We start from the raw sequence: 26,193 nt of genomic DNA, 5'->3' as shown, positions 1-26,193 counted from the left end.
TGGTCCCGCGCATGGACCGCGGATCGAAAGGCAAGGCCGGCAGAGAGGCGAGGCCGCTTGAGCAGCAATACATGTAGCGCTGCAACCAAGTTGGTTACCAACCTGCATGCCACGCCCCAAGCACTCGGCGTTCGGCATTCGGCGCGCTGAAGTTGCCCGCGCATAGAGCGGTCGACTAGCGCCGCCGAGCCACGTTCATGACAGCGGCCTTGTCAAACCTTCCTGTCGGCCGATTCCGCCAGCGGGAGCATTGCAGCGGCGGGGCGAAGTGCCTGGCGGACAACGTACCTGTCGGTGGCAGCTTGTGTATTACAACCACCGAATTTTGTTGATGTCAACCAAACGTAGTAGTCTTGCTAAGACGTATTGTAGTATACAATCACTACAACAATCTTAGTCAGCGAAAATAGTATAGTAGTCGTAGTAGTAATAGTAAAGTAAATAATAGCGAGAGAGAGAAAGGTAGTCTATTTAACGTTTGTTATTAGCTTCCTTGCATAATCTCAGTCGGTTTATTAGCGCCATCTCATATCTCATTTAGGTGGAGCTATGGTGCCCGAGGTGGGCTGGATTCCACTGGTCGGGGGGGGGCTTCGCTGTGCATTGCGTCGAAGCAGTCAATGCTGAGCGCTAGATATAGTCCTTGAATTCTTGAAGCTGGGCGTCCGTTTTCGTTCTTCGCCACTGCACGCAGTTGGCGAAGACACGTAGCCCGCATACTTTCAACCTGCCGTTGTGCCGTCCATTGGGCTCCTTCGTGTACTACCTGGTGCAGCGTACATCCAATGCTGCATAGTGCCCACCATATCCGTCTAAGAGACTCCTCGGGCTCCTGATCCCAATGTCCGTACATCGCTGTTAGTCGACACTGGATTCTATCACTGACTGGCGGCGCCTGCCGGGCAGAGAGATAATTCTTGTAGTTGGCCAGGTGCCGTGGCGTCACCTCGCAGCCTTGCCAGTGTTGCAGCACCTTCGTCCAATACGCTTGTGATCTTCTGCATAACCACGCTATATGATAGAAAATGCCCCCCATACGCAGTTGCTGTCAAGGGGGCATCCGTGCGTATGTTGCAGATCGGCATAGTACAGGTTCAATTGTTGCGTTGCCATCCTGTACATGACCCACACGATAGTCCGTAAGAATGTTAGTAAAGTAAAGAATAGCGAATTTACACACATAGGTTAGTATAATTTTAATAACCTGGATATTAACTAAACAATATTACTGAATCATAATAATATTATGACCCACTACTACTTTAAATATCAATATATCACTTGAGCAATACGTTTTGTCGGGGACTGCAGCCACGTGAATGTCCCATGTCGCACTTAATCGAATACCTGTCGCGGATTGGCTGGCCTTGGTGGCGCGTCACGGCTGGGATCCACGGCCCACCTGACGGACGTGATCACTCGGCCATTCCGCAAAACACCAAGCGACCGCCGAAGCTACAGTACCCGCACGGCCTGCTCGGCGATGGACATGGAGAACAGCCTGCTCACGCGGCTCGCGGCCAATGGCCCCACGCTCAGCGACGCGCCCATGCTGCTGATGGCGCTGGTGGTGGTGCTGGCGCTCTCGGGCGTCGTCTCGCAGCAGCGCCTGGCGCGCGACATCGCCGAAGAGGACAAGACGCGGCAGCCGCGCAAGCTCACGCGCAAGCTGTCCAACATCGGGCTCTCGACGCTCGTGACGGAGGTGCCGACCAACCTGTCCATCCCCGTGTCCGTGCTCACCGTGGAGGGCCGCATGACCAAGGAGGACTACGTGGGGCGCCTGCGCGCGCGCCTGCTGCACGACGCCTTCTTCCAGCGCTGGCGCAGCGTCGTGCGCGGCGACTACCAGACGGGCGTCTACAAGTACGTGGAGCTGCCCGACTACGACGTGGCGCAGAACGTGGTGGAGCACACGGTCGAGGAGGGCGAGACCACCATGTCGTACGTCGAGTCGGCGCTGGTCAACTCGCCGCTGGACTTCGACAAGCCGCTCTGGGAGATGCACGTGATCCACGACCCCAAGGGCAACCCGGGCGTCACGAGCGTCGGCTGGAAGGTGCACCACTGCCTGGGCGACGGCGCGTCGCTGGCCACGGCCATGGCCAAGCTCAGCGACCAGAGCGAGCTGTTCGACGCCATGCTGGAGAAGCGCGCGCAGGCCAAGAAGAACCCCAAGGCCAAGAAGCCCAGCAAGCCCCTGTCTCAGACGTTCAAGGACATCCTGATCTTCCTGTACGTGTGCATCTGGTCCCTGTACGTGATCTCCTCGCACATGCTGGCGCTAGTGTTCCGCCGCGAGCCGGCCACGGTCTTCAAGCGCCCCGGAGGCAAGCACAAGCGCCTGTCCTACAACATGATCTACTCGGTCAAGACCACCAAGGCAGTGGGCAAGCACTTCCGCGCTACGGTGAACGACGTGATGCTCAACGTGGTGGCCGGCGCCATGCGCAAGACGATGCTGGCTGTGGGCGACTCGGTGGCTCCGACGCTCAAGGTGCGCTGCGCCATCCCCGTGGACATGCGCTCCGCCACGGAGGTCATCCGCCACACGAGCAACCGCTTCTCGTCGCTGGTGATCGACCTCCCAGTGGGCATTGAGGACTCGGCCGAGCGTCTGCACAAGGTCACGGGTGCCATGAACGAGGCCAAGAACTCGCTGGAGAAGTTCTTCGTCTACTGGTCGAGCCACGTGGTGTCCATGCTCCCGGCGCCGCTCATGCGTGCGATCGTGCACTTCACCACTGACCGCATCTCCGTGGCCGTCACCAACGTCCGTGCGAGCGTGGTGGAAATGAGCTTGTGCAAGAGCCAGGTGTCGGGCTTCTACGGCTTCGTGCCCCCGCCGCCGTACGTGAACCTTGGAGTGGCCATCCTGTCCATGGGCGACAATCTCGGCCTGAACGTGCTTGTGGACCCGTGCGTCGGCGTCAACGCCAAGCAATTCTTGGAGTTCGCGAAGGAAGAGTTCACTGCGCTCCAGGAATCTGTGGCCGCGTTGGAGGCCAATGCTGGAGAAGACAAGAAGACCAAGTAAGGTACGTATGATGACGCTTGTCGCTGCATATCCAGTCACCAGGCTCAAGGGGTTTGCTACTGTTGTTTATCTACTCAAGCAGACCGCGCTGTTAAAAATGAAACGTAATGTAGAATGCTAATTGCTTCATCATGCCTCGCTACCTTATTCGAGCAGGTTGTTCGCTATTCCTGGTCTTGTTGAAGCCCTCGTGGCTTTGCAACTCGAGTATTTTGAAGCAGGATCCGTTGCCAAGGTTGTCGGTGGGTGGATTGCCCACGGCAAGCTCAGCCTGCCGTTGTCATTGTCAATTCGACTGCAATAGCGCAAAGCGACCTCAAGAAAAACTCCTCGATTCCAGTTATGGAGACGGCTCAAGTCACTGAAGTGCAACCGCAGCCTGTCGACGTCGTCGAGCCCGTGATCAATGACAAGCTCACCGAGAACGCGACTGAGGTGGTTGCCACCCATCCAGACAACAACAACAACGACCACGCAGAATCGAGCAATCCCGCGGACAGTGTGAAGGCTGCTGAGCCCGAGTTGGTTCCGACCGAAGAGAACCGTCCCGCTGACATTCCTGTCACCGCAAGAACCAACAACGGTGGCGATACCACGCCTGCAGTAGTGCCTAAGCGCCCTGCTTCTTCTCCTCATTTGAGTCATGCATCCGAAGGGGGCGCAGAAGTTGTGACTCCTGCCGGCACGGTCGAGGCACCTCTTTGCGCCAGTAATCCTCCAATTGAAGTTGTTGAGAAGGAAGCCGCCGTCCCTGCGGTCATAGCAAGTGAGCCTGCACCTGTGGATCCTATTGTGGAGGCTGATACGAAGGCCACCGAGCCGAGTGTGGAGGAAACCGTTGAGCAAAACCACGTGGAACACAAGACTGAGCCAGCGATCGAGCGTGCAGTGGAGCAGCGCGAAGTCGTTACCCCAGTGGTATCGGCCCCGGTAGTAAGCGAAGTTGCGTCGATACCCGAACCAGCCACAACTGTCACCACCTCGACTGTAGAATCTATCCCAACCGAAGCACCGGCACCTTCTCCAGGAAAGAAAGCCAAGAAACAGGTAAGAAAGGCACATCTTTCTTTTGCGAGTTGACAACGTGGTTTCTCACCTAAGAGTTCGTATTTTTGTTCTTGGCAGAATGAGTCCTTTGTCAGCGAGGAAGTGCTGGCGGAAGTGCAAAAGTTTCTCACGCATCAGGTTTGTTCGAGTGCATACAAACTTCAAATTTTGTGGGCAGCTATTGTGAATGTGAATTGTGGTGAAGTTGGTTTTCACTCACGTTTCCCTCTCTTTCGACATGCTTTAGATTACCGAGAACAAATGCAGCTCGAACAGTCAAGAGATTCACGAATGTAAGTCTACCCCCTCCTCGTTGTCTTCCTGTAGGTGCAGTGAGCTGACATCGACTATTTTCTGTAGTTGTGGAGAAGCACCTCAATGAAAAGCGGCGTAAGCGCTATGTCGCTCCGCTGTTGGAACGGATCGTGCAGCACTTTACGCAGGAGGCCACTGCAAAGGGTGAAGGGGTTTCAGTGGACGTGCAGTCGAATATCTGCCTCATCGAGCAAATGTTCCTCACTCTTGGAAGACGCTCGCCTCTGCAAGACATGTACACAGCAGAAGAAGAGGAGATGCTAGACCTGCTCTTCCACAGCAACAGCAGCGACAACCTCCCGATCGGTATTTAAACGCAGCGCAATTGAATGCAATGCAAGAAAAATATGAAATGGCTCATACCCGAATCTTCCGTCCCCCTTATCAATACACTCCCTCTCGTACGTTGCTCACAGCGTCTCGCATTGCTCAGCGGGGACTATTCGCACGACCTTGCCGATTCCTTTGGCTTGGCCGTCGCGGAACACGAAGCGCATCCCCTTCTTTAAGAACTCGGGCGCATGGATGAACCGGAAGCGCACGAGTGCTCGGTCCCCTGTGCGGATGACGTCCTGGTTCGATTCGATCGAGATGATCTCAGCGGTCTGTCGGATCGTTCGACAGTTGACCATCGGCTGGTAGCCGACGGTGACGGTGGTCTGGTGGTGCAGGATCACGACACGGGCCTCGAACACTCGAGAGACGTAGTCGTCGACCTTGATTTCCGGGCTCAGCAGAATCATTCCTTTGCGGAAAGTCGCTCGACTCAGCGCGAACTTCTTGTTAACCGACCGGACCGAAAGCGCCGCAGTTTGCCCCGGCACAAGCTCCTTCAGGGGCATGTACATGGACTCCATGGAGCGCACGGTAACCTTGTGGAAGTGTCCGTTGTAGTCGGGTCCGATCTGCAGCGCGTCGTTCACCTTGAAGCTTCCGGTCACCAACGTGCCTGCAAGGATGAACCCCACGCCTGGGACCTGGTACGTCTCGTCGATGGGCATTTCAACCACGTCGGCCACCGCTATTGCCTTCTTCTTCGTCTCCCCCGCAGCGGCTGGTGTTGCAACCGCGATACTTTCCTCCTGGTTGATCGACTTGGTCGTAGCCAGCGTCGAGGCAGACAGCCCCGCCTTGAACAACGCCGACGGCGACGTCTCGTACAGTATCCGGCGGAGGTTCTCCAGGCCGTCGCCCGTGACGTTAGAAATCGGCAGAATGGGCGTGATGCGGTTCGACGGAATGCCCTTGGCTGCCGTCACGGCCTGCTCCGTCGTCTTCACGAGCATCGCCATCTTCCCGTCTAGCAAAGCACAACACACAACGTAAGTAAGTCTCCAATATCCACCCACCACATTCTTCAACACTCTCTCACAGCGTCGTAAGGCCTGGCGAACTGTCGCGAGCGTCTCTTTGGCCACGTTCTTGGGGGCAATGTCGATCTTGGTCAGGGCCACAACGATAGGAATCTCCAGCTAACACCAACCCAAGTCAGTACATGCAACTTCAACCTGCACTCACTCAAATACAGGGCCGTCCACTCACTGCGACGGCGATGGCCAGGTGCTCCTTGGTCATGCGCTTGACGCCCATGTTGGCGCCCACGACGACCACGACGACGTCCGGCTGCATGCCGGTGAGGCCGAAGACCGTCGTCTTGAGGTACTTCTCGTGGCCCGCGAGGTCGATGAGCTGGATGCGCTTGTGCGCCATCTTGGCCAGCTCGGCCCATGGGATGAGCTTGCCCGCGCGCCTGGACAGGATCTGCTCGCCGCGCGCGTCGAAGCCCAGGTAGGCAGTGGCCACGCTACTGGTGCGGCCCGACTCGGCCTCGTGCTTGTGACGGAAGATGGCCTGGCGCGACGAGCCGCGGCCGTCGTCCAGGTCGCCCTTGATCAGCGTGCCGATGAGGCTCGACTTGCCGCTGTCCACGTTGCCCACGAAGGCCAGCCGCAGCGTGTCCCGGCGTGCGGCCTCTTCGTCTTGGCCCTCGGACGCGTCGGTTGGCTGGGCCTCGGCCTTAGTCTTGGCCCCGGCCTCAGTCTTGGCCTCGTCCTGGTTGGAGAGCTGCAGGCCGCTCTTGAGGGCGTCGGCCACGTCGTTGGAGCTCCGGCCGCTCCTTCGCTCTTGGACTTCCATGGCGGATTGCGGAGTGGACGTGGAGGCGAGTGGGGCCTTGGGACGTAGCGCGGAGGGATGACGAGCGGCCTTCTTCGGCGCTTTTGTGCGGCTTTTGGAATGGCCGGACCCGCGTCGCCCACCCCGTCGAATCTGATATCGTGAGTGTTGGTAATAATTCGTGGGTTGAAGTTGCCTTTGAGCTCACATGTACATGTACGCTAGCTGCCAGCAGCACAGGAAAAAGAGTGTGGCTAGCGGGAGTATGGGGGGGGGCTATTTACAGCTGGAGCCGGCAACCTTCACTCACTCGTGAGCGCGATCGTGGCTGTGCTGTACGACGAAAACCCACCGCGGATGGTACGAGGGGTGCAGGCGGGTTTACTTTTTCCGTCCATACCATCTCGCCATCGCGCCGCTCCTGACCGCCAGTAAAGAAAAGGCCTACTGGCCCAGTCGATAAGTCGCGCACAGGTTTGCTACGGAAGGCAACGGCCCAGACAGGTAGGCATCCTGTGTGAAAAGCGACTGACTCTCGGTGATGATTCGTTCATTATTATAACGAAGTGTTCTTAGATCGGCTGTAAACTATCGACACTTTTTTTTAAAAAGCGCTTAAAAGCGCTTCCATTGACACTGAATATACTCAACAGCACTACCCTCCCGCGGCGCCGCACGCTAAGTTTGCTTGTTAAAACTCACGAACCGACGGAACATCGTTGATGGTCACGCGATTTCCAGCAGGGCGCACCTTGTTACCACGTTTCACCTTTTCCACTTTGGTCGCCTTGCGCTGGTACTTGTTGAGGTAGTCGAGCAACAACTTGTCGAAGTGCGGGTTGTTGCGCAGGTTCATGTTTTCTCGAATGTTGGCGATGCTCTGCTTGTGCGAGTCCCATTTCTTGAACATTTTTAGTTTGTACGCTTCGTTGTCCATCATCTTGGACAGCTTGGTCATATCAAAGTCGTTCCTTGCAAGAAAGTTCCTGACCATGTCGATAAGCCACGCTCTTTCCTCGTCCTCGTCATCTGCGGCATCAATGTTGGCCCCGTTGCTTCGCAGAAGCCTCCGATCACCGAGACCTCTATCGATCGTGGTTGGAGTCAATTTCACCTGATTGCTGGTCGTCACTGCGTCGCATGCCGTAATGAACGCGGCTAAAGCCACGAGTAGAACGCACCCCAGACGCATCGTACCTTCCAGTATATTGAAGCGTGCGTGTTCGACAGCGAGTTGCGAAGTGGAAGGCCCGGTGGACCTAGTGGGCTAGATAGCAAGCACAACACATCTCAATTATTATTTCGACGGGCTATTGTAGACCTATACAATCAGCAGGTCGCCAACAAGATGAACGCTAACGATCATCCTCGCACGTATAAGGTGAAGCAACTATTGTCGACTGTCCAGGCAGAAACTACGTCGACACGAAAGAAAAACTACACAGATCGCGGCGTGGGATCGCTGCTGGACGGCTATCAGTCCGAGGCTCAATTCACTCAGATTTGTGATACTTTTTTCGTTTTGGATGATCTCATGGGGAGGGCTGCGTTTTTGGTATCGCATTTTGGCTTACTACGAGGCGAAACCATTCGTGATCTGGAGCTGTGTGACGGGGCACACAGCACTTCTTAACAGAGGAAGCAGGAGTATACAAACTCCAAGTGAACAGCCGTTCACGTGTCCCTGGTCTGAAGGGGACGGCTTGACTTGAAAAGCGGTAGATTTAAGACTGAATGTGTTTATAGGTTGGTACAGATTTGGCCTGCATACAATTCTTAAGTTCCCTATAGTTTGTGTCATACAAAATGTATCTGTTGGCTCTGAGGCCACTTGGGTCACTATCCAGGGGAGTGACCGATGTAGCCATCCCGGAATAGTGACAGGGTCACTATTCCATGTAACCCCGTTACATCCTCCCCCACTTAGATTCGATCTTATCGACCAATCAGAGCGAGGTTACGCCGGCGACTCACATTTCACTCGCAAAGTCGAAATCCATCGACAACGGCGCGAGCTCTGGCGCATCGGCCCCCGGGCCTCACAGAGCAACTGGCGCATCGCCGAGCAAGCCGCAGGGTCTCCACGTCGACCGGAAGCATGCCTCCAAAGCGCAGTGCGCGCAGTGCGAAAGCACCTCCGAAACCGCAAGCCGTAGGGCCGAAGACCAGGGCGGCCAAGGCCAAGGACGAGTCGTCCGCGCTGATGGAGGCCACGAAGGCGGCCGAGGAGGTGGTGCGCTCTCGTAGCAGCACGCCGGAGAGTGGCCGTTAGGCCGGGGCTCGGAGCAAGTCTCCTGACGCCGCGCAAGGCAAGGAGGAGAGTCCTCGGGGCCATAAAAGCCCGGCTCGCGACTGGGAAGCCGCCGTCTTTGACTGCACGATGGTCCAGTACTCCGGTGAGAGTTCACCCGACGACGAGAACGTCTCGGAGGGCAGCACGCACGCTGCCGAAGGCACGGAGCTGGCGGCAGGCGACATGACCAACGCCTCGGCCGACGCAAAGGCCTCGTCAGAGAAGGATGCGGAGGACGCCGAGTCCGGCTCAGGCGACAGCAAGCAGTCGCACGACGAAGTCGCCATGGCCGACGCTGGGGTCGTGGCCGAGAAGTCGCCGAGCGACGCGGGCTCCAAGCCCAAGGAGGTGCTGGCACAAGGTCGTGAGCGTGCCCAAGCGTCGAAAGCGGCTGCCGCTGCGAAGGCCGCCGAGGCCAAGGCGAAGAAGCGTTCAGCTTCCAGGTCGCCTCGCGGCTCCAGCTCCAAGCTGTTCATCGACTCGGAGTCTGAGGACGAGGAGGGTGCCGTCCACGAGCCCAAGGAGCTCTCCAACAACCTCGACGAGCAGCAGCAGCAATACCACGCTGCTAGCTCGGGTGCGTATGCCAGGCAGCCGACTGCCACGACTGCCATCGAGTCTTCTTCAGGCGGGGATGCCACGTACCCGCAGGGCTACTTCCCGCCCGAGCCTGGCACTGGTGCGTCAGCGCTGTTGGAGAAGCTCTCGGCTCCTCGTGGCCTTATCGGCGGGTACACCTCGAGGGGTTCCTATGAGCGTGCTCTTGTTGAGAAAGAGCCACTCTTTCTTGGCGACGTTGAAGTCGCCCGGTGTGTGCTACTAGCACCACACAAGCTCACACTGAAGGAGTTCACCACGCTTCGCAAGAAGCCGAAGGACAAGGGTGGACTCCATCCTGTGTGGGGTTTCCACTGGGTCAAGCCGAATGACAACATGACCTGGAGCGAGGTGGAAGACCTCTTCTGGCGCTACGTCCAGCGCAAAGGGTATTCCGACCAAGAGTTCAAAGAGCTCCGTGAGGATCGCACTCTGTCCGCTATCCTGGACCCGCGAGCTCCGCATCGAGTTCGCTCAATACGTGAGCTAGCGCATGCTCCGCCCGAAGATGACCGAGCTGAAGCAAGAGGCGAGAGCCAAAGCTCGTGAAGAGCGAGGGCGTGGTGCGACTACGTCTGCTACCGTGCCCCGGGTACCGGCCAAGAAGCCAAGGACTACTTACGAAGCTGCCGCTGCTTCTCGTCCCATATCGCAACAGCCTTCGGGCAGTCTGCCTGGAGCTGCTCAACGGGCTCCCACGAGTTATCCGACTCAGGGTAACCCCTCCACTTCACGAGCAGCTGGCGCTTGCGATGGAGCCGCCGCTCCCGGACGACTCGTTCCACGTGGTAGTGGATCTGCCCATTACGATCAAGGAGGGCCGGCGGTGGCCTCGCACGGCCATGGCTACGAGTCTGAGGCGGCGCAGCCGTATGCTGGGGCCCCGAGTTAGGTGGTGGCCCTGCAGCAAGAGGAGATTCGTCTTCTCCGGGACCGTGTGTACGTCCTCGAGATCGCGCTTGGTGTCGGTCTTGGTGGCGAGGCTGCCGCTCGTGCTGGTTAGCCTGGTGCCGTGGAGCGGCTCCGTGAGAATGTTGCCTCGCTCTATCAAGAAACTCGCAGTCTCCATGGCCGTGTGGATCGTCGAGCCGACCTGTCGTCTTACGACTCCCTGCGAAACCAGCTCGGGCCGAGCTTCATGACCACGCGCCGTATCCGGAGCAGCAGCAGCCCCACTCGTATCAGGCCCAGTTTGGCCAGGGCTCGTACGGGGCCCCTGCGTATGCTGCTCCGATGTACGCCGCGCCGTCTTACGACCAGCGCGCGTATCAGGCGCCTTACCGCGACTCGACGCCGCGCTCCGAGGAGCTGCGCTCTTCTCCACCGGGCCACCCACCGCTTCCTGCGGGGCAGCCAGAGCCAGAGGGTCATGGTACCTCTTAACACGACCCACGTAAAACGTCGGGTGAGTCGTCATCGACTTGGGCAAGTCTATGGTGTACGCCGCGCCATGCCGGCTGAGGACCGTGAAGGGTCCAATGAAGCGGTGCTTCAGCTTGTTGCTCTCGACCGAGCTAACAGTGTTTAGCGGTAGGTTTCTAGTATCTAGGAGAACTATATCCCCAACCTTAAACACGTTCATGTTTCCTCTTCCATTTCGGTCAGAGTACTCCTTCTGTTTATCTTGGGCTTGCGCCATGGTGTCTCGCACCCTGCTGATTATGTTCAGACTGTCTTCGGCAAACGAGGACAGTTGCTTCCGCAAGGTGGCTGGACTCACGTCCGAGAGTTGGGAGGAAAAGGTTTTCCGAGCCTCTCCCCCACTTAGGACCGAAGCCCCGGTACTGCCTCGTAATGTGAGTGGCACCTGAGGGTGGCGAAACCCGTTCAGGTAAAAGGGCGTAAAGCCCGTCGATGCATGTACCGCATTGTTGAGTGCGGACTCAACCATGGGCAAGCGATCAGCCCAAGAGCGGGGCATCTCCGCACCGATACTGCAGAGCGTGTCTTCGAGCACGCGATTGACGCGCTCCGTCTGGCCATCCGTCTGCGGGTGGTCCGCCGTCGACATCGACAGTCGTGGGCCGAGAAGGCGAAACAGCGTCTGCCAGAACGTAGCGGTGAACCGCGGGTCTCGATCAGAGACAATGGTCTCGGGCAAACCGTGGTGTCGGAAGACACAGTCCATGAACAGGCGAGCGACCTCGTCGCCAGTGACGGTGTCACGAACTGGAGCAATGTGGACCATCTTGTTCAGACGGCACACGAAGGCAACAACACCAGTGTTGCCACGGTCATCGGCCGGAAGTCCAAAGACAAAGTCGAGACTCATCGACTTCCAGCAGCCCGCTGGGACCAGCAGGCTCTGCAATGGTGCCGAGGCGTGACCGGCAGGCCTCACGCGCTGGTACGTCTCGCACGTACGGACGTAGGTGGCGACCCACTTGTACATGTGACGCCACCAAAACATCTGCGAGACAGACGCGTACGTCTTCTCACGGCCGAGATGGCCACTGGATGGAGCGTCGTGCGCCTCCATCAGGATGTCGTACTTGAGATCCTAGTCGTTGGGCACGACAATACGGGGAGGATCCTCGGGCTCGACCCTATAGTGGAGCAAACCGTCAACCCACTCATAGCGGTGCAGCCTTGCACGTTGTCGGGGCGTGAGCCACTCGGCCTTGGCTTCGGAGCCAGCGGCCAAGAACCGCACAAGAGGTCCGAGACTGGCATCGTCTCGGTACCCCAGCCTGATGCGATCATACAGATCCGTCGTGACCCGACTAATATGAGCAAGCTCGTAGTCGGGTCGGCGCGACAGCGCGTCGGCAAGCACGTTCAACTTGCCCGGCTTGTACTCGACACGGAAGTTGTATTCCGCGAAGAATGACAGCCAACGCGCCATCCGCTGTGAGAGATGCGGTGTGTTGACGGCAGTCCGCAAGGACGCGTGGTCTGTATAAACGACAAAGGGCGTCGAGCCCAGGAGGTGCACTCGGAACTTGACAAGAGCGTACTTCATGGCAAGTAGCTCCTTGTCGTGGACTGGATAGTTCCGTTCGGCTGCCTTGAGCTGCCTGGACTGGAACGAGATGGCCCGTTCGCGGCCTTCATCGTCGGCCTGCAATAGCGCACAGCCAATTGCGTAGTCAGACGCATCACAGACTACGCTGAAAGGCTTCGTCTCGTCCGGCAATACCAGGACTGGCGCGCGCTGTAAGCTCGCTTTGATGTCGTTAAAAGCATCTTGATGGCGACGCTCCCAGCGCCAGTCGACATCCTTCTTCAGGAGATCCGACAAGGGCCGTGCCAGCTCGGCGTAGCCTGCACTATATAGTTGGCGAGGCCCAACCACTGTCGTAGGTCCTTCTGCGACCGAGGTGGCGGCCAAGCCGCGATGGTTTTCACCTTCTCCGGGACCACCCGGGCCCCGGCGCTGCTGACGAAGCAGCCCAGGACCTTGATCTCCTCAGCTGTGAACACACACTTGTCGATGTTGGCGTACAGCTTGTTCGCCCGCATGACTTCGAACACACGTCGAAGGTGCTGGAGATCACCTCCATGGCCGTCTGGCCTGCCTCGGCACGGCTGTGGACGAAGATGCCGTCAAAGTACGACTGTGTGAACGCACGCAAAGGTCGGAACAGTTGTGTGACCAAGCGATTGAACGTTGCCGGGGCGTTAGAAGGCCCCTGAGGCATGACCAGCCACTCCCAGAGCTTACCGCTCGGCGTGCTCACAGCCGTGAGTGGGATGTCGCTCTCGCGCATCAGGATCTGGTAGTATCCGTCCACCAGGTCCAGCGCGCTATACAGCGTGCAGCCGGCCATGTTGTTGAGCAACACGTCCTTGCGCGGGATCGGTGTCTGCGCAGGCACTGTCGCGCTGTTCAGCTTGTTATAAGCATGAACCAGACGCCACATTCCGTTCGGTTAGCGAACACAGAAGGTAGGCGTCGAGTGCGGGGACTTCGACTCCCCACCATGCCTGCCTTCGCCTTGGCGGCAAAGAAGGCATCAATGACTTCACACTGCTCCCGGGGAAGAGGCCATTGCCTCGTGACACAGTACTTCGTGCCCGGCACGAGATCGATCTCGTGCCTGATTCCCCTGTCCGGAGGGAGATTGGACGGTGGATCCTTGGACACCACGTCCTCAAACTCCTTCACCAAGGGGTACACCGGATCCCGGGGGTTCTTAAGAATCTCAGAGCCCATGCGCGATGCGCGCTGTCTCTGGAACTCCTCCAGGACTGCCTGGTAAATGGCCGAGGACGAGTTCAACTCGGCCGACGTGGACTCCGGTCGGAGAACCAACTCTGCGATCTCCCCGGCCTTTAGCTCGGCCAAGTAGTCCTCCATGGCGAGCTCCTCAAGGTTCAGCAACTCTGAAACCTCGGGCAGAGCTGTAAGCTCGACAGCTCCTGTCTTGACCCGACGACCGGTCACGCCGTCGAAGATGTGATAACACTCTACGGCGGCTGGAGCCTTGGCTGGAGGCTCGGAGTCGCTGGCGACTGGCGTCGTCGGCCACACGACTAGGCCCGGCTTACGACGTGACCCTCGGGTATCTTCGTCTCGTGGCGCCGCCTTGACGGCACCACCGATCTTCTCGATCTCGTGCGGAACTACGTTACCCGCCTTGTCCTTGAGCGGAACTTGGTTACCCGCCTTGTTCTTGAGCGGAACTTGGTTACCCGCCTTGCTGGGTGGAACTATGTTACCCACCTCGCCGTGTGGAACTTGGTTACCCACACCAGGAGCGCTTCCAGCGGCTCCCGCATCAGTTATGGTCTGAGTGACCTCCTGTGGGCCTATGTTACCCACATCAGAAGCGCCTGCAGTGCCTTCCTCATCAGTTACGGTCTGAGTGACCGCGCGTGGAACATGGTTACCTACGCCAACGCCAGCGGCGCCTTCTCCAGCAGCCCTTGCTGCCTGCGGTACTTCGTTACCCGCGTGTAGACCTACGTTACCCACCTGGTAGGTGCTGTCCGGCACCTCCACTCTCAGGCCTTGTCCGGCCCGGTCGGAGTCGTCGTCAGTCTCGACGGACCCCAAGAACTCATTAGACGCTGCTGCGCCCTGGCGGCCCTCGCGGGCGCCCCAGCTGCTACCAGAGGTGGGAACATGACTCACCAAAGCTCTGTCAGAGCGTGGGGGATGGCTGGACCCGATGGCCTTGCCGCGCCAGTCGATCCAAGGCTCGTGTTTCTCCAGCCACGGCATGCCAAGGATCAAGTCGTACTTGTCCATGTCTAGGACCAAGAACGGCTCCGTGCTGTCGAAGTCCTCTAACTTACCAGTGAGGTCCCTGTGGACCCGAGGTACTTCTACCACCGTACCGTCGGCCAGTCTTACCGAGACCAGTCCGTTGCCTTTGCTGCCTCGTAGCGCATCGGCGTACTTGTCCCGATTGCGTGCGACAGTCTGGCGGCGCGCAAAGTTGTTGGACGCCCCAGAGTCCATCAAGATTCTCAAGGGATGATCGTATCCCGGTACACTCGCGTGCACCACAAGCAGCCCACCGCTGCCCTTCCCCGCTTCGAGAGTACAGAGACTCTCAGGGGCTAAGTCCCCATGGCGTGCGCCACCCGCACGCCCCTCATGAAGTCTTAGTGTTTCCCCAGTAGGGCGCCCCGCCCCTACTGGTGTCCGGCGTTCCCCTGGTTCCTGGGGCGCGGCTTCTGCCAGCGACCCCTAGAGCCAAAGGGCTTCGAAGAGAACTTCTTCTTCAGTCCTCCCGCGGGACAAGCACGTTTCATGTGCCGAAGCTTGCCACAGCCGTAGCAGCGAATGTCGCTCTGCTCGGCCATGCCCAGATCCATGGGAACCGGCCCGTTGATCGCTCCATTGCCGGAGTTACCATTAGGCACACCGCCAGAGGCAGGGTTGCTCTGTCATACCGTGGCGGGGGTACGAGCCTGCTTGTGGCTGTACTCCTCCTGGAGGGCGATCTGAATCGCCTCCTCCATAGTGTTTGCTTGCACACGGAACAGTTGCGTGCGGGCAGGACCGACACGCAGACCGTCCATGAACACGGTCACCTTGATATGTTCAGGCAGGGGGTTCCCCACCAAAGAGGCAGTGAGCACTCGCATCTCCTGGATGAACTCATGCAGCTCGCGCCTTCCTTGTTTGCAGGCGAGGAAGCGCGAACGCTGGCGGTACTCGTAGTTCGCCGGAAGAAACGCGGCCCGCAGCTGCTCGCACAGCTGAGACCATGATGCGAAGCATCCAGGCGTCGTCGCTTCGCGCGTATACGCCCAACTCTTAGTGCGACCACTAAGGTTGGAGAGCGCAAAGGCGACACGGAGTCGCTCGTCCGAGACGAGAGCCGCGTCCATCGCGAGCTCAACCTCTCGAACCCAGAAGTGAAGGTTTTCTCCTTCCTTCCCTTCGAAGGGGTGAACCTTCAGCCGCAGGGGCTTCGGTTGCACCGGCTTCGGCGCGGCCGCAGTGGCCTGCAGCCCTTGAACGTGGGCGATGAGCCCTCGCTCGTAGGTGTCGAACGCGTTGATACGCTCAACCTGCTCAGCCGGCGTCGCCGCCGCTAAGCTACGCAGGGCATCTGCCCCAAAGATGCCTGCCATCTTACGAACGGACTCGTACTGCGAGTCGTTCAGATGGGGAAACTCCGTACGATCCATCTTGGCTCACTCGATGAGACCACAGCGGATTTAGGTAGTCCAATCTACCCGCGTAGGCGTAGGATTGACTACAAGTGCTATTAAGTGTGACGGTGCACACAGCACTTCTTAACAGAGGAAGCAGGAGTATACAAACTCCAAGTGAACAGCCGTTCACGTGTCCCTGGTCTGAAGGGGACGACTTGACATGAAAAGCGGTAGATCTAAGACTGAATGTATTTATAGGTTGGTACAGATTTGGCCTGCATACAAATCCTAAGTTCCCTATAGTTTGTGTCATACAAAATGTATCTGTTGGCTCTGAGGCCACTTGGGTCACTATCCAGGGGAGTGACCGATGTAGCCATCCCGGAATAGTGACAGGGTCACTATTCCACGTACCCCCGTTACAAGCTGGCTGATATGTTTTCCCAGGAACTTGACAAGGAGGGTTTTCAGCCGTGCATTGCGTTGGTCCTGCTAATCCAACATGGGAAAACGAATACGTTTGGAAAACTTCAGCATGTCGGCTTCATGCGCAATAAGGCTGTTCATTTATGCCCTGTTGGAGCGGTTGCTATCTACTTGTTTGAGCGCTTTCATCTCAATAGTGAATCATTTCCCTCCTTTCGGAGATCGGAGAACTGGTATGACATCAAGTTCCTAAGTGGCCGAGATCGAAATAAAGCTATATCCTGCAACACTGACAAGAAAAGCTACGAGGCTGTTTTTGATCATCTCGGCCTTACGTTCAATAAAAGGTTCATATCAACCGCCAACAGGGCGTACGACAACTGGAAGGCGCTGATGTCGACATCTCCCAAAGTCGCCGACATGGCCGATGGAGCCTTGACACCATGGAAGCAGTATATTCCGCTCCTCTGGCGCGAGAAGCGATTCGTGCTCTGTCATGACACCCCCCGCGCGCACGTCTTTATTATTTGGAACGTGCCATTGTGGACCCACCCAATGAACTCAAGCAACAGATTTTCCCTGGGCTTGAAAGTTACAAACAGAAGCTATTAGATAGTGAGTGGGAATGCAACCTCGCCGCTCGAGGGTTCATTGAATTGTTGGAATTCTTACGCACCGTGTTGCTTCAAGACGCTGCATTTTATTTGACGTCCTTCCTGCTCGACTTCGCCGCCATCCGATCTTCGGTGGACCGTTTCAACAATTCCGCGCTCAAGCACTTGCTAGCGCTCAGACGACGCAGCACCCGGTGGAAATGCAGCTTCAGCTTGCCATGCCAGTCCTGTCGCAACAAATTAGCACGCAGCAACTATGCAGCGGTTAGAATCTCAGCACTTGACTCTCGTTGACATGGTGAAGCAATCCCAATATCGGCTTGCTTCATTTCTCCACGGTGACGTCCTTTACCGACTTCTTCCCATATCTAACAACGCAGCTGGAGCTAATCCAAGCCAGCTTCCTCTACGTGACAGCACTCCTGTGTCAACCTCGGTAAACGCAACGCTACAGCAACATTCACCTCAGTTAGAACCAGTCACAGTTCCCCAGTACAACATGAGCCGACGAGTTTCAACCGTACGAGAGGTTTGGGCAGAGTGGCACCATGGCCTGGCTAGTCAGCCTTCGATCGAGTACCTGGAGGAAACATTTGGCACAAAATGGAGAGCGTCATCAAAAGAAGCGAAATTCTTTTCCAGGCGTCGATGTGGCATCAATCACGTACCGGTACGTAGCTTCGTGAATGGCGGTCTCTCTATCGACGATGCGATTGAAAGAGCTGATACTGAGAGGGGGAACAAGAGCATCGACAGTTATTCAAAATGGCTTCGCAGCAAACAGCACGATGACTTACATTAGCAGCGTAATGCATTCGACAGTCTAATTGACATCATTATCTGAACTGCAATACCAACATTTACATCATTAAATTAGTTGCCATAACTCGTTTCAGTCCCGATATGAAAGCGTGCTTACCTAACAAGGCCAGTGACTACGGCCTCGATGGGGCTGCGCACTAGCTCCTGAATGATGGTCACGATGGCGATTCAAAGCCCAGGAAGCGCAGGTACGGCCCGTTCGCGTTCTCATCGTACGTCTCGGTGGCGCTAGACGTAGCGTAGGAGGAAGCGTTGATGAGCGCGCACATATCGCTGCCTTCAACACGCGTCTTGTAGCTCTTAGTGCGGTTGCTCGACTGGTCGGATATGAAGATGCCAACAGAGCTGCAGTGCTCGATGGCCATACCCAGATCGTGCCGCTGCGCACAGCACGTCTTGAGCAACAGGAAGAAGGGGATCCTCACAAAGGTACCGTCATGCTGACGAGGAGGCTCAGCGTCACCCTGTAGGCGTTGTAGTGCTCCAGGACATCGTAGTAGCTGCCCTAGATGTGCATGACCTGCTACTAGAGCCACCACCACAGAGTCACAATTAGCGGCGTCGTGTGTACGATGACCATGTATATGACGACCTACAGTACGTACCGACGCGTGCTCGGCGGGCAGGGTGCTCGGCAGGCAGGGTTGGTAGACGCGGGCACTCGAGCGCCAAGATGCCCGACGGCACGGGGTACGAGCGACGGGCAATGGCAACCTTGAGATGTGTTAATGGAGGTTCGCCCCAAATTTGTAATTAATACTGCCAATCAAATCGTAGTATTTGGGTCATGACCCACCAACTGGTATCTCGAGGTAACACGCCAAAAAGAGGCTGTTATCCCCGGATATCAGGTCACTGTGTCATGACCGAGTCATGACTTTTTGCTTTTTACTTACCGATAGATCTCTGGTATTCAGAGCTCGATGTTTTACGAGGTGGTTAGAGCACCTTTAATGCGACAGCACAACAGCACCGTTAATGGCGCCTTGGTCCAAGGCATGGCGCCCAAGGCTTGGGCGCCATTAGTAAAGCAGCTGGTTTTCAGGTAGGAGGGGAATATATAGATTGTTGCCTCAGCTTTCCAAAGTCCGAAACGGGTGCTAACTTTGACTCTATGCAGCACGTAAGCCTGCATCCGGACAAACGTTTGGTACTGCCTACTTCATAGAGGTATGTTAGAGCTATCGAACGCACTAGCTTGCATCGGCGGAGTGTAAGTAGGCACTTAGCAGGACCCCCGCCTCCTCAGGGACTCTTTCGGGGTGCCCATTTCCAAAGCCATCAGGCCTGGAGGTCATCCCTCCTCATACTTTAAAGCGCCCATCCAATCTGTGCAAAATCGGTGTTCAGAAGCAACAGATTAGAATAATGAAGGATTTGTATTGACGGATAGCAGCGGGACGGGTGTCATGGGCTCATTTGGTCGTGTTGTGAGCTGTCGTGAGTACACGTTGCCACAGCAAGCTAATCTGCGCGGAGTGCTCGTAAAGCAGGTCTGCGCGATTTTGCGGAGGTAGGTCCTGCACCAGGCATTCTAGCGGATGGACCCGTTGCCGCAACTCGGTGCTAGTTTTCTAATTGCGGGGATCTGCTCCAGTACACTGCAGCAGCCCAGATTCACCCCCTCTTTTTGGCTTAAAGGCGCCGAAGGGCTTAAAGGCGCTTTAGGCAAATGTTGTGCAGGTGCTGTAACGCGAGTCGATGTTTTAAGATCGCAAGATGCTCTGTTAAGGGAAAATGTTGATGGAATATGAACGTCGACGGTACAGTCACACCTCTATAAATGACACCCAGTTCGCTCGGTCTAATACGCTGTTTCAGTTAAGGAATTGATCAGATAAAGAAATGGCTACACTTCTAATGGCTACATTTTCATATGTTAGGTGCACAATACAAGGGCTTTCTTTACCTGGCACCCCTCCAGCATTTTTGTACTCTTGTTTTGTTTCGTCTTCACACAATCAGAACTCAACCAATAACGGTAGGCGCGGTATTGTCTGTTCCTACTCCTTCTTATCATTGGTATTAGCAGAGTCGCATCCCCTCAGGTTGTACGTGAGTTTCAATTTAGTGAGGTTATAGGAATATTTGTTGTCCCGATATCCTGCCACCATGTCTGCAGTTTTATCTTTTGCTTGAAATCTACTGCATAGCCCCTAGTTGTCTCGACATCATAATATTTTTGTTTTTCGTAAAATATATATGTACGCTGCGCTGATTGTAAAATACTGTGGCTAGCTTATTTATCAGTATTTACAAGCTTGCAGTTACTGCAAACTCTTTGTTCCAACTTAGCATCCCAAATAAAATTTCTCTCTTCGCTCGATTTGTTGTGGCGGGAGTAGTAGTAGCAATGGCATACGTGGGAGGAGGCCGGCAAGTGATTGAGAAAAAATATATGAGTTTGGATCTATTACTACGGCGTCCATTTAGAGGGTTGAGGCGCCAACAATGACGACCATTTAGAGAATAAAGAGGTTTTTGATCAGTTATAGAACATCTATAGTGAAATCCATATAATCCCGTTTGCAGTCGTCAGTTAGAGTGGTTCATTTAGGGAGGTGTCACTGTACATGAAATTAGCTGTGGTCCGTTCCTACTTCGGAATTCACTATCGATAAAAGATTTTTAACTCTGAAGATGCCGGCATCAACAACGATAAGCATCGATCGCCGATGAAATGGGGCAGCACCTTTTTCAGGAGCGTAGATTCCGTGAAATAGTCGACAAGATCCGATGTTGCGCCCGAGCATGGCGAAAGTCCAAGGGAAACTAACGCATGTTGCGCCCGAGCATGGCGAAGGTCCAAGGGAAACTAACGCAAGGCTTGCTCGTTTACTATACAAAATTAAGTAAAATACAACGGGTAAAACTACGAGCTGAAGGACCAGCGAGAGAACAAGCTGGACAAATACAGTAGGGGGTACCAACTTGGAACTTCCAAGTACTGAAGGATTTTACCAAGCATATTGACCTAAAGACATGACATGAATGTCGTGAGTCGGTGAGCACAGTTGCCTCCGCGGAAGCGCGCCTGACACAGCGGCCGGGCTTGTTAGACTTACTCCAAGGCCAAGTTAGTACCAGCATCGCCGGCAAGCCAGGGCTTCCTCGTTCACTTTGGACGCCGCATACCCCCCATGTGAATGAATGAAAAGCTCCCACAATGCTGACAAAAACGCATTTATTCGATGAACAAGAAAGACAAAACGTGAGCAGCCTTTTTCAAGCGCTCGTTCGTGGTACTAACTCCTTTCGCCTTCTTGATGTCAAAGCTTCCCTCGTCTTCCATCCCGAGTTTCCGTCAGCGCACACCATTTCTTCTCCTTCTCCGATCTAGTGGAACTTGTACTGAATCTTCTTGTGCACCTGCACCAGAAACTCTACGTAGGACACGTCGTTGCGTGTGCGATCCTCTACCAGTGCACTCATGAAGCGGTTAGCGCGCCAGTCGTTCTTACTTAAAATCTCCAGCGGCTGGGAGATCGGGATGGTAGAGTTCAGGTACTCCACCAGCGAGCGCAGTCGTTCGCGAGCACTCATTCCATCGCCATCGCCCTCAGGAGGCTCGTTGTCGAGCGTCTCGAACAGCGTTAGTGTCTGCTCGGCTGTGTCGGCGTGGTCCACGCCGAAGAGCTCGAGCAGCAACTCAGGCGAGGCCTTGGGACCGATGTAGATGTAGCAGCACATTGCAGAATGCAACAGGAAAATGCCCTCCTCGTCAAGCTTCTCAGCAGTAGGCGGGAGCTGCGGTGGGAGAATAAACTTGCCGTCCTCGTCCAGTGTACAGCAGTCTTCCGCCAAGTCGTGCACGCTGTACAGCTTGGGGTAGACAGCCGATACGCAAAACTCCACAGGGAGACTGTTCAGCAGGCCCATCATCATCACGCGCTCGTCCGCACGCACATCAATGAAGCCGCGTGGAGGGTTCCCAACGAGGTTTCCACGTAGTGCTCGGCTCTTGAGCGTTGCGAGTGTGTACAGCGGCAACAACTTGAGCGACTCGGGCAAGATGAGTTGTCCGGAGGACGAAGATGATGCGCAGTATTTGCGGTAGTTGAATAGCACAGTCACACACTGGTCAACCAGCGATTCCTTGACGGCCATAGGAGTCGCACGCATCAGTTGTTTGTCCACGAACTGGCGCGCTGCCGAGCGCTGCCACACGGAGCAAGTGGCATCGAGGTCAGCGAAGCGGAAGACATTTGATAGTAATGGCTCCACCTGCAGCGCGAGGTTATGCACGCGCACACAGCGCAATCCATCACTACGTGTATACAACAACGCTGCCTGAATGTACGCGTCCGTGCCCTCCGCAAGAGGTTCGTCGTACGCGAACGTCACGCACATCGAACGGTCCTGGTCAATCACAGCAAACTCCATTTCATCTGTCGTAAAAGCGTTGCCACCGCGCGCGTTGAAAAAGTTTCCGTAAGAGTGCTCGACCCGCAGGCCGGCGCTGCATCGCACCTTGAGCACGGCCTCGTATCCGCAGTCACGGTCCACGAGCCGCTGGAGCATGCTCGTAAGATGATGACGATTGCTGGACTGCTCCTTCTCGAACTGGGGCATGTACTGCACTCGGCCACCAGTCAACTCGCACACACGGCCCACATCAGCCAGCGACGCGAACGTGTTGTCGACCGAGAACACGTCAACGGAAATGTGGTTCTCAGCGCACTGGCGAGCCAAGGCCTCGTAGGCGTTGTTATCCTCCGGAGTGTACAGATCCACCTCCTTCGTCGTACCGTAAGCACCACTCACTTCTTCACGCTTCACCCTGCCAACACCCACGCGAGGAGCCCCAGCGTGGAGCAACACAACTCGTCCACCTGATACGGAAAGAGCGTCCGCCACACTCCATAGCGCTGCACCCGACACCGCCTGGTTTTTAGTAGTGTTCTCGAATGAGCGGGTAATGACCTCCGACAGCTCTGTAATTTTTTCAGCGGCGGCCGGATCGTCCATGGAAACAAGCCAGCTACTGGGAGGCAGCGGCGCGACCGGGTCATCAACGTCGGGGCAAATGTTCATCGAGATAGAAGACGAACCATTGTCCATGCGGTAGTAGTGCACGGCCGTGTCGAAGGTCACAATACCCACCTTCTTGCGCTTGTTTTGCGCCATCGACGGCAGGAGGTACTGGATCGTTTGCAGCGCACTCGTAGCTAGCCCCGTCTGGAACGAAAAGAGCGACACGTCGAGAACGAACACCAGAATGGGCTCCTGCGGCGGACGAATCGTGTAGGCTGCGGGCACAACGTACTCCACCGAGCCACGCGACAGCTCCGCACGCTCCTGAATATCGCGGCGCTTGCCGTACTGGTCCACGCTGCAGTAGTAGTCGCGCGGGGTCTCGTTGTGGAGCTGGCAAATGTTGCAGACAAACTTGCGACCGCCCTGGATAAACTTGGTGAAGGAGTTCACGTAAGCAGCACAGCGCGTGCATCGCAGCGGACCGCTGGGGCCAAAGTCCACCAGCGGGATGGGCAGCTCGTCCTCTTGCAGGTCGGCAAGCGGGCAGATAACCGCAGCCAGGGGCAGGCCACACTGCTTCAGCAGGTCCTTCGTTGCAGGCACGTGGTTCAGCGTCGGGCGAATGAAGCGCGGATTGCAGCAGCCTTCGTCCACGCAGACGTAGTCGCTGGACGCCGCCGGCGGCATCGTCACCGTGTGTCCGCGGGCCACATACTGCACTCGCTCGGCCGACACGACAGGGCGCGGGATCTGCGTCGGGTCAATACGCTGCTTCGGCGCCTGGGAAGCCTGTTGCTGTTGCTGCTGCGGGCCAGGGTATCCTTGTTGAGGCTGGCCATAGGCCCCGGGGGCGCCAGGAGCACCGTAGGGCTGCGCACCAGGGCCAGGAGGTCCGGGGTACGGCCCGGCATTCCTGTTCGGCTGGAGGTACGGCGCCGCTCCTCCCTGCGGCGGCGGCGGTCCCTGTTGCTGGCCATTAAACTGCGGAGGGGGCGGGCCCTGCTGTTGGCCGCCGAACTGCGGCGGCGGGCCAGGCCGACTTCCCTGAGGAGGCGGCGCGTTGCCAAACTGCTGTCCTTGGGGTGGGGGTGCCTGCTGAAAGTGCTGCCTAGGTGGCCCCTGCGGGCCAGACTGGAACGACGGCGGGCCCGCTGCAGGCGGCGCATTGTTAAAGCCACCCGGTGCCGGCGGCGCCTGGCCGGGGAATCCACCGCGTCCTGGAGCCGCACCGGGCGGGCCCCTGTTCACTTGAGGCACCCCACTGTTGCCGCCCGAAGAGGGCGGGCCCTGCATCGGAGGGCCAACCTGCTGGCCAGGGCGCAGGGATCCCTGCGAGCCCGGGGCCGGTGGTCCAGGCTGTTGACCAGGGCGGAAGGAGCCTTGGGAGCTTGGGGCCGGCGGGCCGGGCTGGCCAGGGAAGCCCGGGCGGCCGCCGAAGCCCGAGTGCGGCGCCTGAGGCTGCTGCGCGCCGGGGAAGCCTGGGCGGCCCGGGAAGTTGCCGGCACTGGGCTGGGACATGGGCTGCTGTTGTTGCTGCTGCTGTTGCTGGTTGAACGGCATGTTGCCGTAGCCTGGTGAAGCCATAACACCACGGGGTTAGCTCCAAGGTGCGAAAGATGGATACACACACACGCAGAGGAAGGACGCACCAGCGTTGGGGGGCGCGAAGCCACCGCCGCTGCGAGGCGCCTGCTGCTGCTGCTGCTGCTGCTGCTGGGGCGGCGCCTGGCCGCCGAAGCCACGCTGCGGGTAGTTGGGCTGCATCACTCGCACGAACGTTCAATCGCGCGCAGAGCTGCTGACGCTTTGGCCTTCCACGTGTGCAGCGCGTGGGGAAGATCGGTAAGTTTGGTGTGAAGAACACCAAATAAACAATTGATGGCTACACTAGAACTTGCCGAAAGATCTAGTGTAGCCATCTGAAAGAGTACATACGTGAAACATTTTGCTGGAAGCCCTTTTATTGGTGGTAATTAGGAGCGTTAACCTAAAAACATGCTCGAAGTCGCAAGTACTTCAGTTCAGGGTTCCCCTAAATCCACGGCGTCCAGCCTTCGTACATGACACACAGGTTGTCTGTTTTCGTGGCCTCGTCGATAAGCCACGACGCTTGTTGCTCGACAGTCAGCACTGGGGGAGCCTGGGCCATTTCCGTCACGGTGCCTGACAACTTTTCCTCAATACGCTTCAGCACTTGGAGGCCGTATTGACTCTTCTCCTCTACACTTGGAGGAGTGCTAGCGGTCGTGTCATGTGCGCTGCTACCGCTGTCACCACTGACAGGAACTGCAACATTGTTGCCTGACTCCAAAGCGAGCGGGGTAGAATCCTCTGCAGCCTCGTTCTGCTCTTCCTCCACTTCATCCTCTGGTAGTGAAGCGATCGCACTTGCTCTAGTAATCTCGTCTTCTGCGCTAGAGAGCCGATCAGCCATTTCTGTGGCTTCGAAAAACATCTTCACACACCCACGCACGAGGTCTCGAGCCTCAACGAGAAGGGGTGCTGAGGTGTCGTCCGCTGCTACAGGCCCCGGGGATCCAGCACATGGATCGGTCTCAACTACACGTAGTGCCTCGACCAGATCAAGTATCAGCTTGAGTAGCAGAGAAGCTCGAGAGTGATCTTGAGGATCGTGGCCGCTAGCAGTCAACAACGGGTCAGCCTTAGACTCATACTCACGCAAGGTTTGGTCAATCTGAGTGATTGCTTCCCGTAAGGCAGTGCACGCTTCCCCATGTTTTTCCAAAACGCCCTCTAGTAGCTGTAGATGGTCCACAGAACGAATGCTGCGAAGTAAAATCTTCACAAGCCGATCATTCTCCATGAAGCAGAAGCCTGTCGCTCCAGGCAAAGGTTGTGGGTCACGTTGATCAGACTGCAGTTGTCGTGAGCGGCGCGGATCCATCGGTGAAGGCACTTGGTTTTGCTTTGACGGCGTCTTAAACTTATCAAAGCGCTTGAGTAGGTGCCGCAGCTCCTTTACGTGTTTGCTTAACACGTGCGCAGTCTCCATCACAGCGTCCTTATTTTCTCCGCAGACACCGAAAAATTCGACTTCGAGGGCACGCTTTCTCGTCACTAGGGCCTCGTAGCCCGCTTGCCTACGCTTCGTTTCGTCTTCAAGTGCATTAACATGGGCGTTCATCTCATTCAGCGCCTCTTTCGACGTCAGCAGATCCGAACTGGGCTTACATGCTGAGTGGAGGAGGCTTTTCCCGACAATATCAACCTCAAGTTCGATCTTCCCCGTTTCTGGGATATGCTCGCCGGTTGAAGTCTCGATCACACTGATACCTTGTACAAGATCTGCCAGAGTTCGCCCATACTCAAAGAGGGCAGCCACTCTACCGTAGCAGCTCTGGACACAGACATGCAAGCTCTCGTTCGCGGAGTGC

The 26,193-nt window shown here is 56.6% G+C and overlaps 8 protein-coding genes across 8 annotated transcripts; 3 read left to right on the top strand and 5 right to left on the bottom strand.

The window, feature by feature from the left end:
• Positions 1-1,483: 1,483 nt before the first annotated feature.
• PHYSODRAFT_562689 (hypothetical protein) lies at positions 1,484-3,037 on the top strand (the record flags this gene model as incomplete). The annotated part of the gene is made up of 2 exons (XM_009533636.1): positions 1,484-1,594; positions 1,658-3,037. The coding sequence occupies 2 exons, from the start codon at positions 1,484-1,486 to the stop codon at positions 3,035-3,037; spliced, it is 1,491 nt and encodes a 496-aa protein (XP_009531931.1).
• A 342-nt stretch (positions 3,038-3,379) lies between these two features.
• PHYSODRAFT_336118 (hypothetical protein) lies at positions 3,380-4,713 on the top strand (the record flags this gene model as incomplete). Its single annotated transcript, XM_009533635.1, has 4 exons — positions 3,380-4,084; positions 4,163-4,222; positions 4,332-4,377; positions 4,445-4,713. 4 exons carry the CDS (start codon positions 3,380-3,382, stop codon positions 4,711-4,713), a joined length of 1,080 nt encoding a protein of 359 aa, XP_009531930.1.
• A 35-nt stretch (positions 4,714-4,748) lies between these two features.
• PHYSODRAFT_547595 (hypothetical protein) lies at positions 4,749-6,535 on the bottom strand (the record flags this gene model as incomplete). The annotated part of the gene is made up of 3 exons (XM_009533634.1): positions 4,749-5,699; positions 5,772-5,871; positions 5,942-6,535. The coding sequence occupies 3 exons, from the start codon at positions 6,533-6,535 to the stop codon at positions 4,810-4,812; spliced, it is 1,584 nt and encodes a 527-aa protein (XP_009531929.1). The 3' UTR covers positions 4,749-4,809.
• A 670-nt stretch (positions 6,536-7,205) lies between these two features.
• On the bottom strand, positions 7,206-7,706 carry Avh1b-45 (Avr1b-1 avirulence-like protein; the record flags this gene model as incomplete). Its single annotated transcript, XM_009533633.1, has 1 exon — positions 7,206-7,706. One exon carries the CDS (start codon positions 7,704-7,706, stop codon positions 7,206-7,208), a length of 501 nt encoding a protein of 166 aa, XP_009531928.1.
• A 906-nt stretch (positions 7,707-8,612) lies between these two features.
• On the top strand, positions 8,613-9,953 carry PHYSODRAFT_336115 (hypothetical protein; the record flags this gene model as incomplete). The annotated part of the gene is made up of 2 exons (XM_009533632.1): positions 8,613-8,775; positions 8,824-9,953. The coding sequence occupies 2 exons, from the start codon at positions 8,613-8,615 to the stop codon at positions 9,951-9,953; spliced, it is 1,293 nt and encodes a 430-aa protein (XP_009531927.1).
• A 7,901-nt stretch (positions 9,954-17,854) lies between these two features.
• On the bottom strand, positions 17,855-18,272 carry PHYSODRAFT_286806 (hypothetical protein). The gene has a single exon (XM_009533631.1). The coding sequence runs from the start codon at positions 18,184-18,186 to the stop codon at positions 17,977-17,979; it is 210 nt and encodes a 69-aa protein (XP_009531926.1). The 5' UTR covers positions 18,187-18,272; the 3' UTR covers positions 17,855-17,976.
• A 2,885-nt stretch (positions 18,273-21,157) lies between these two features.
• Positions 21,158-24,562, bottom strand: PHYSODRAFT_250643 (hypothetical protein; the record flags this gene model as incomplete). The annotated part of the gene is made up of 4 exons (XM_009533630.1): positions 21,158-21,237; positions 21,361-23,711; positions 23,868-24,369; positions 24,427-24,562. The coding sequence occupies 4 exons, from the start codon at positions 24,560-24,562 to the stop codon at positions 21,158-21,160; spliced, it is 3,069 nt and encodes a 1,022-aa protein (XP_009531925.1).
• A 268-nt stretch (positions 24,563-24,830) lies between these two features.
• On the bottom strand, positions 24,831-25,232 carry PHYSODRAFT_515791 (hypothetical protein; the record flags this gene model as incomplete). Its single annotated transcript, XM_009533629.1, has 1 exon — positions 24,831-25,232. One exon carries the CDS (start codon positions 25,230-25,232, stop codon positions 24,831-24,833), a length of 402 nt encoding a protein of 133 aa, XP_009531924.1.
• Positions 25,233-26,193: the final 961 nt, after the last annotated feature.

The sequence above is a fragment of the Phytophthora sojae genome (genome assembly GCF_000149755.1).
Source record: "Phytophthora sojae unplaced genomic scaffold PHYSOscaffold_7, whole genome shotgun sequence".
Classification (NCBI taxonomy): Eukaryota; Oomycota; class Peronosporomycetes; order Peronosporales; family Peronosporaceae; genus Phytophthora; species Phytophthora sojae.
The sequence above is the reverse complement of the archived record's forward strand: the minus strand, read 5'-3'. Positions and strand labels throughout refer to the sequence as shown.

Excerpts from the sequence above, each read along its gene's own strand:
- PHYSODRAFT_286806 (XM_009533631.1), bottom strand. The coding sequence starts at position 18,186 with ATGGCCATCGAGCACTGCAGCTCTGTTGGCATCTTCATATCCGACCAG.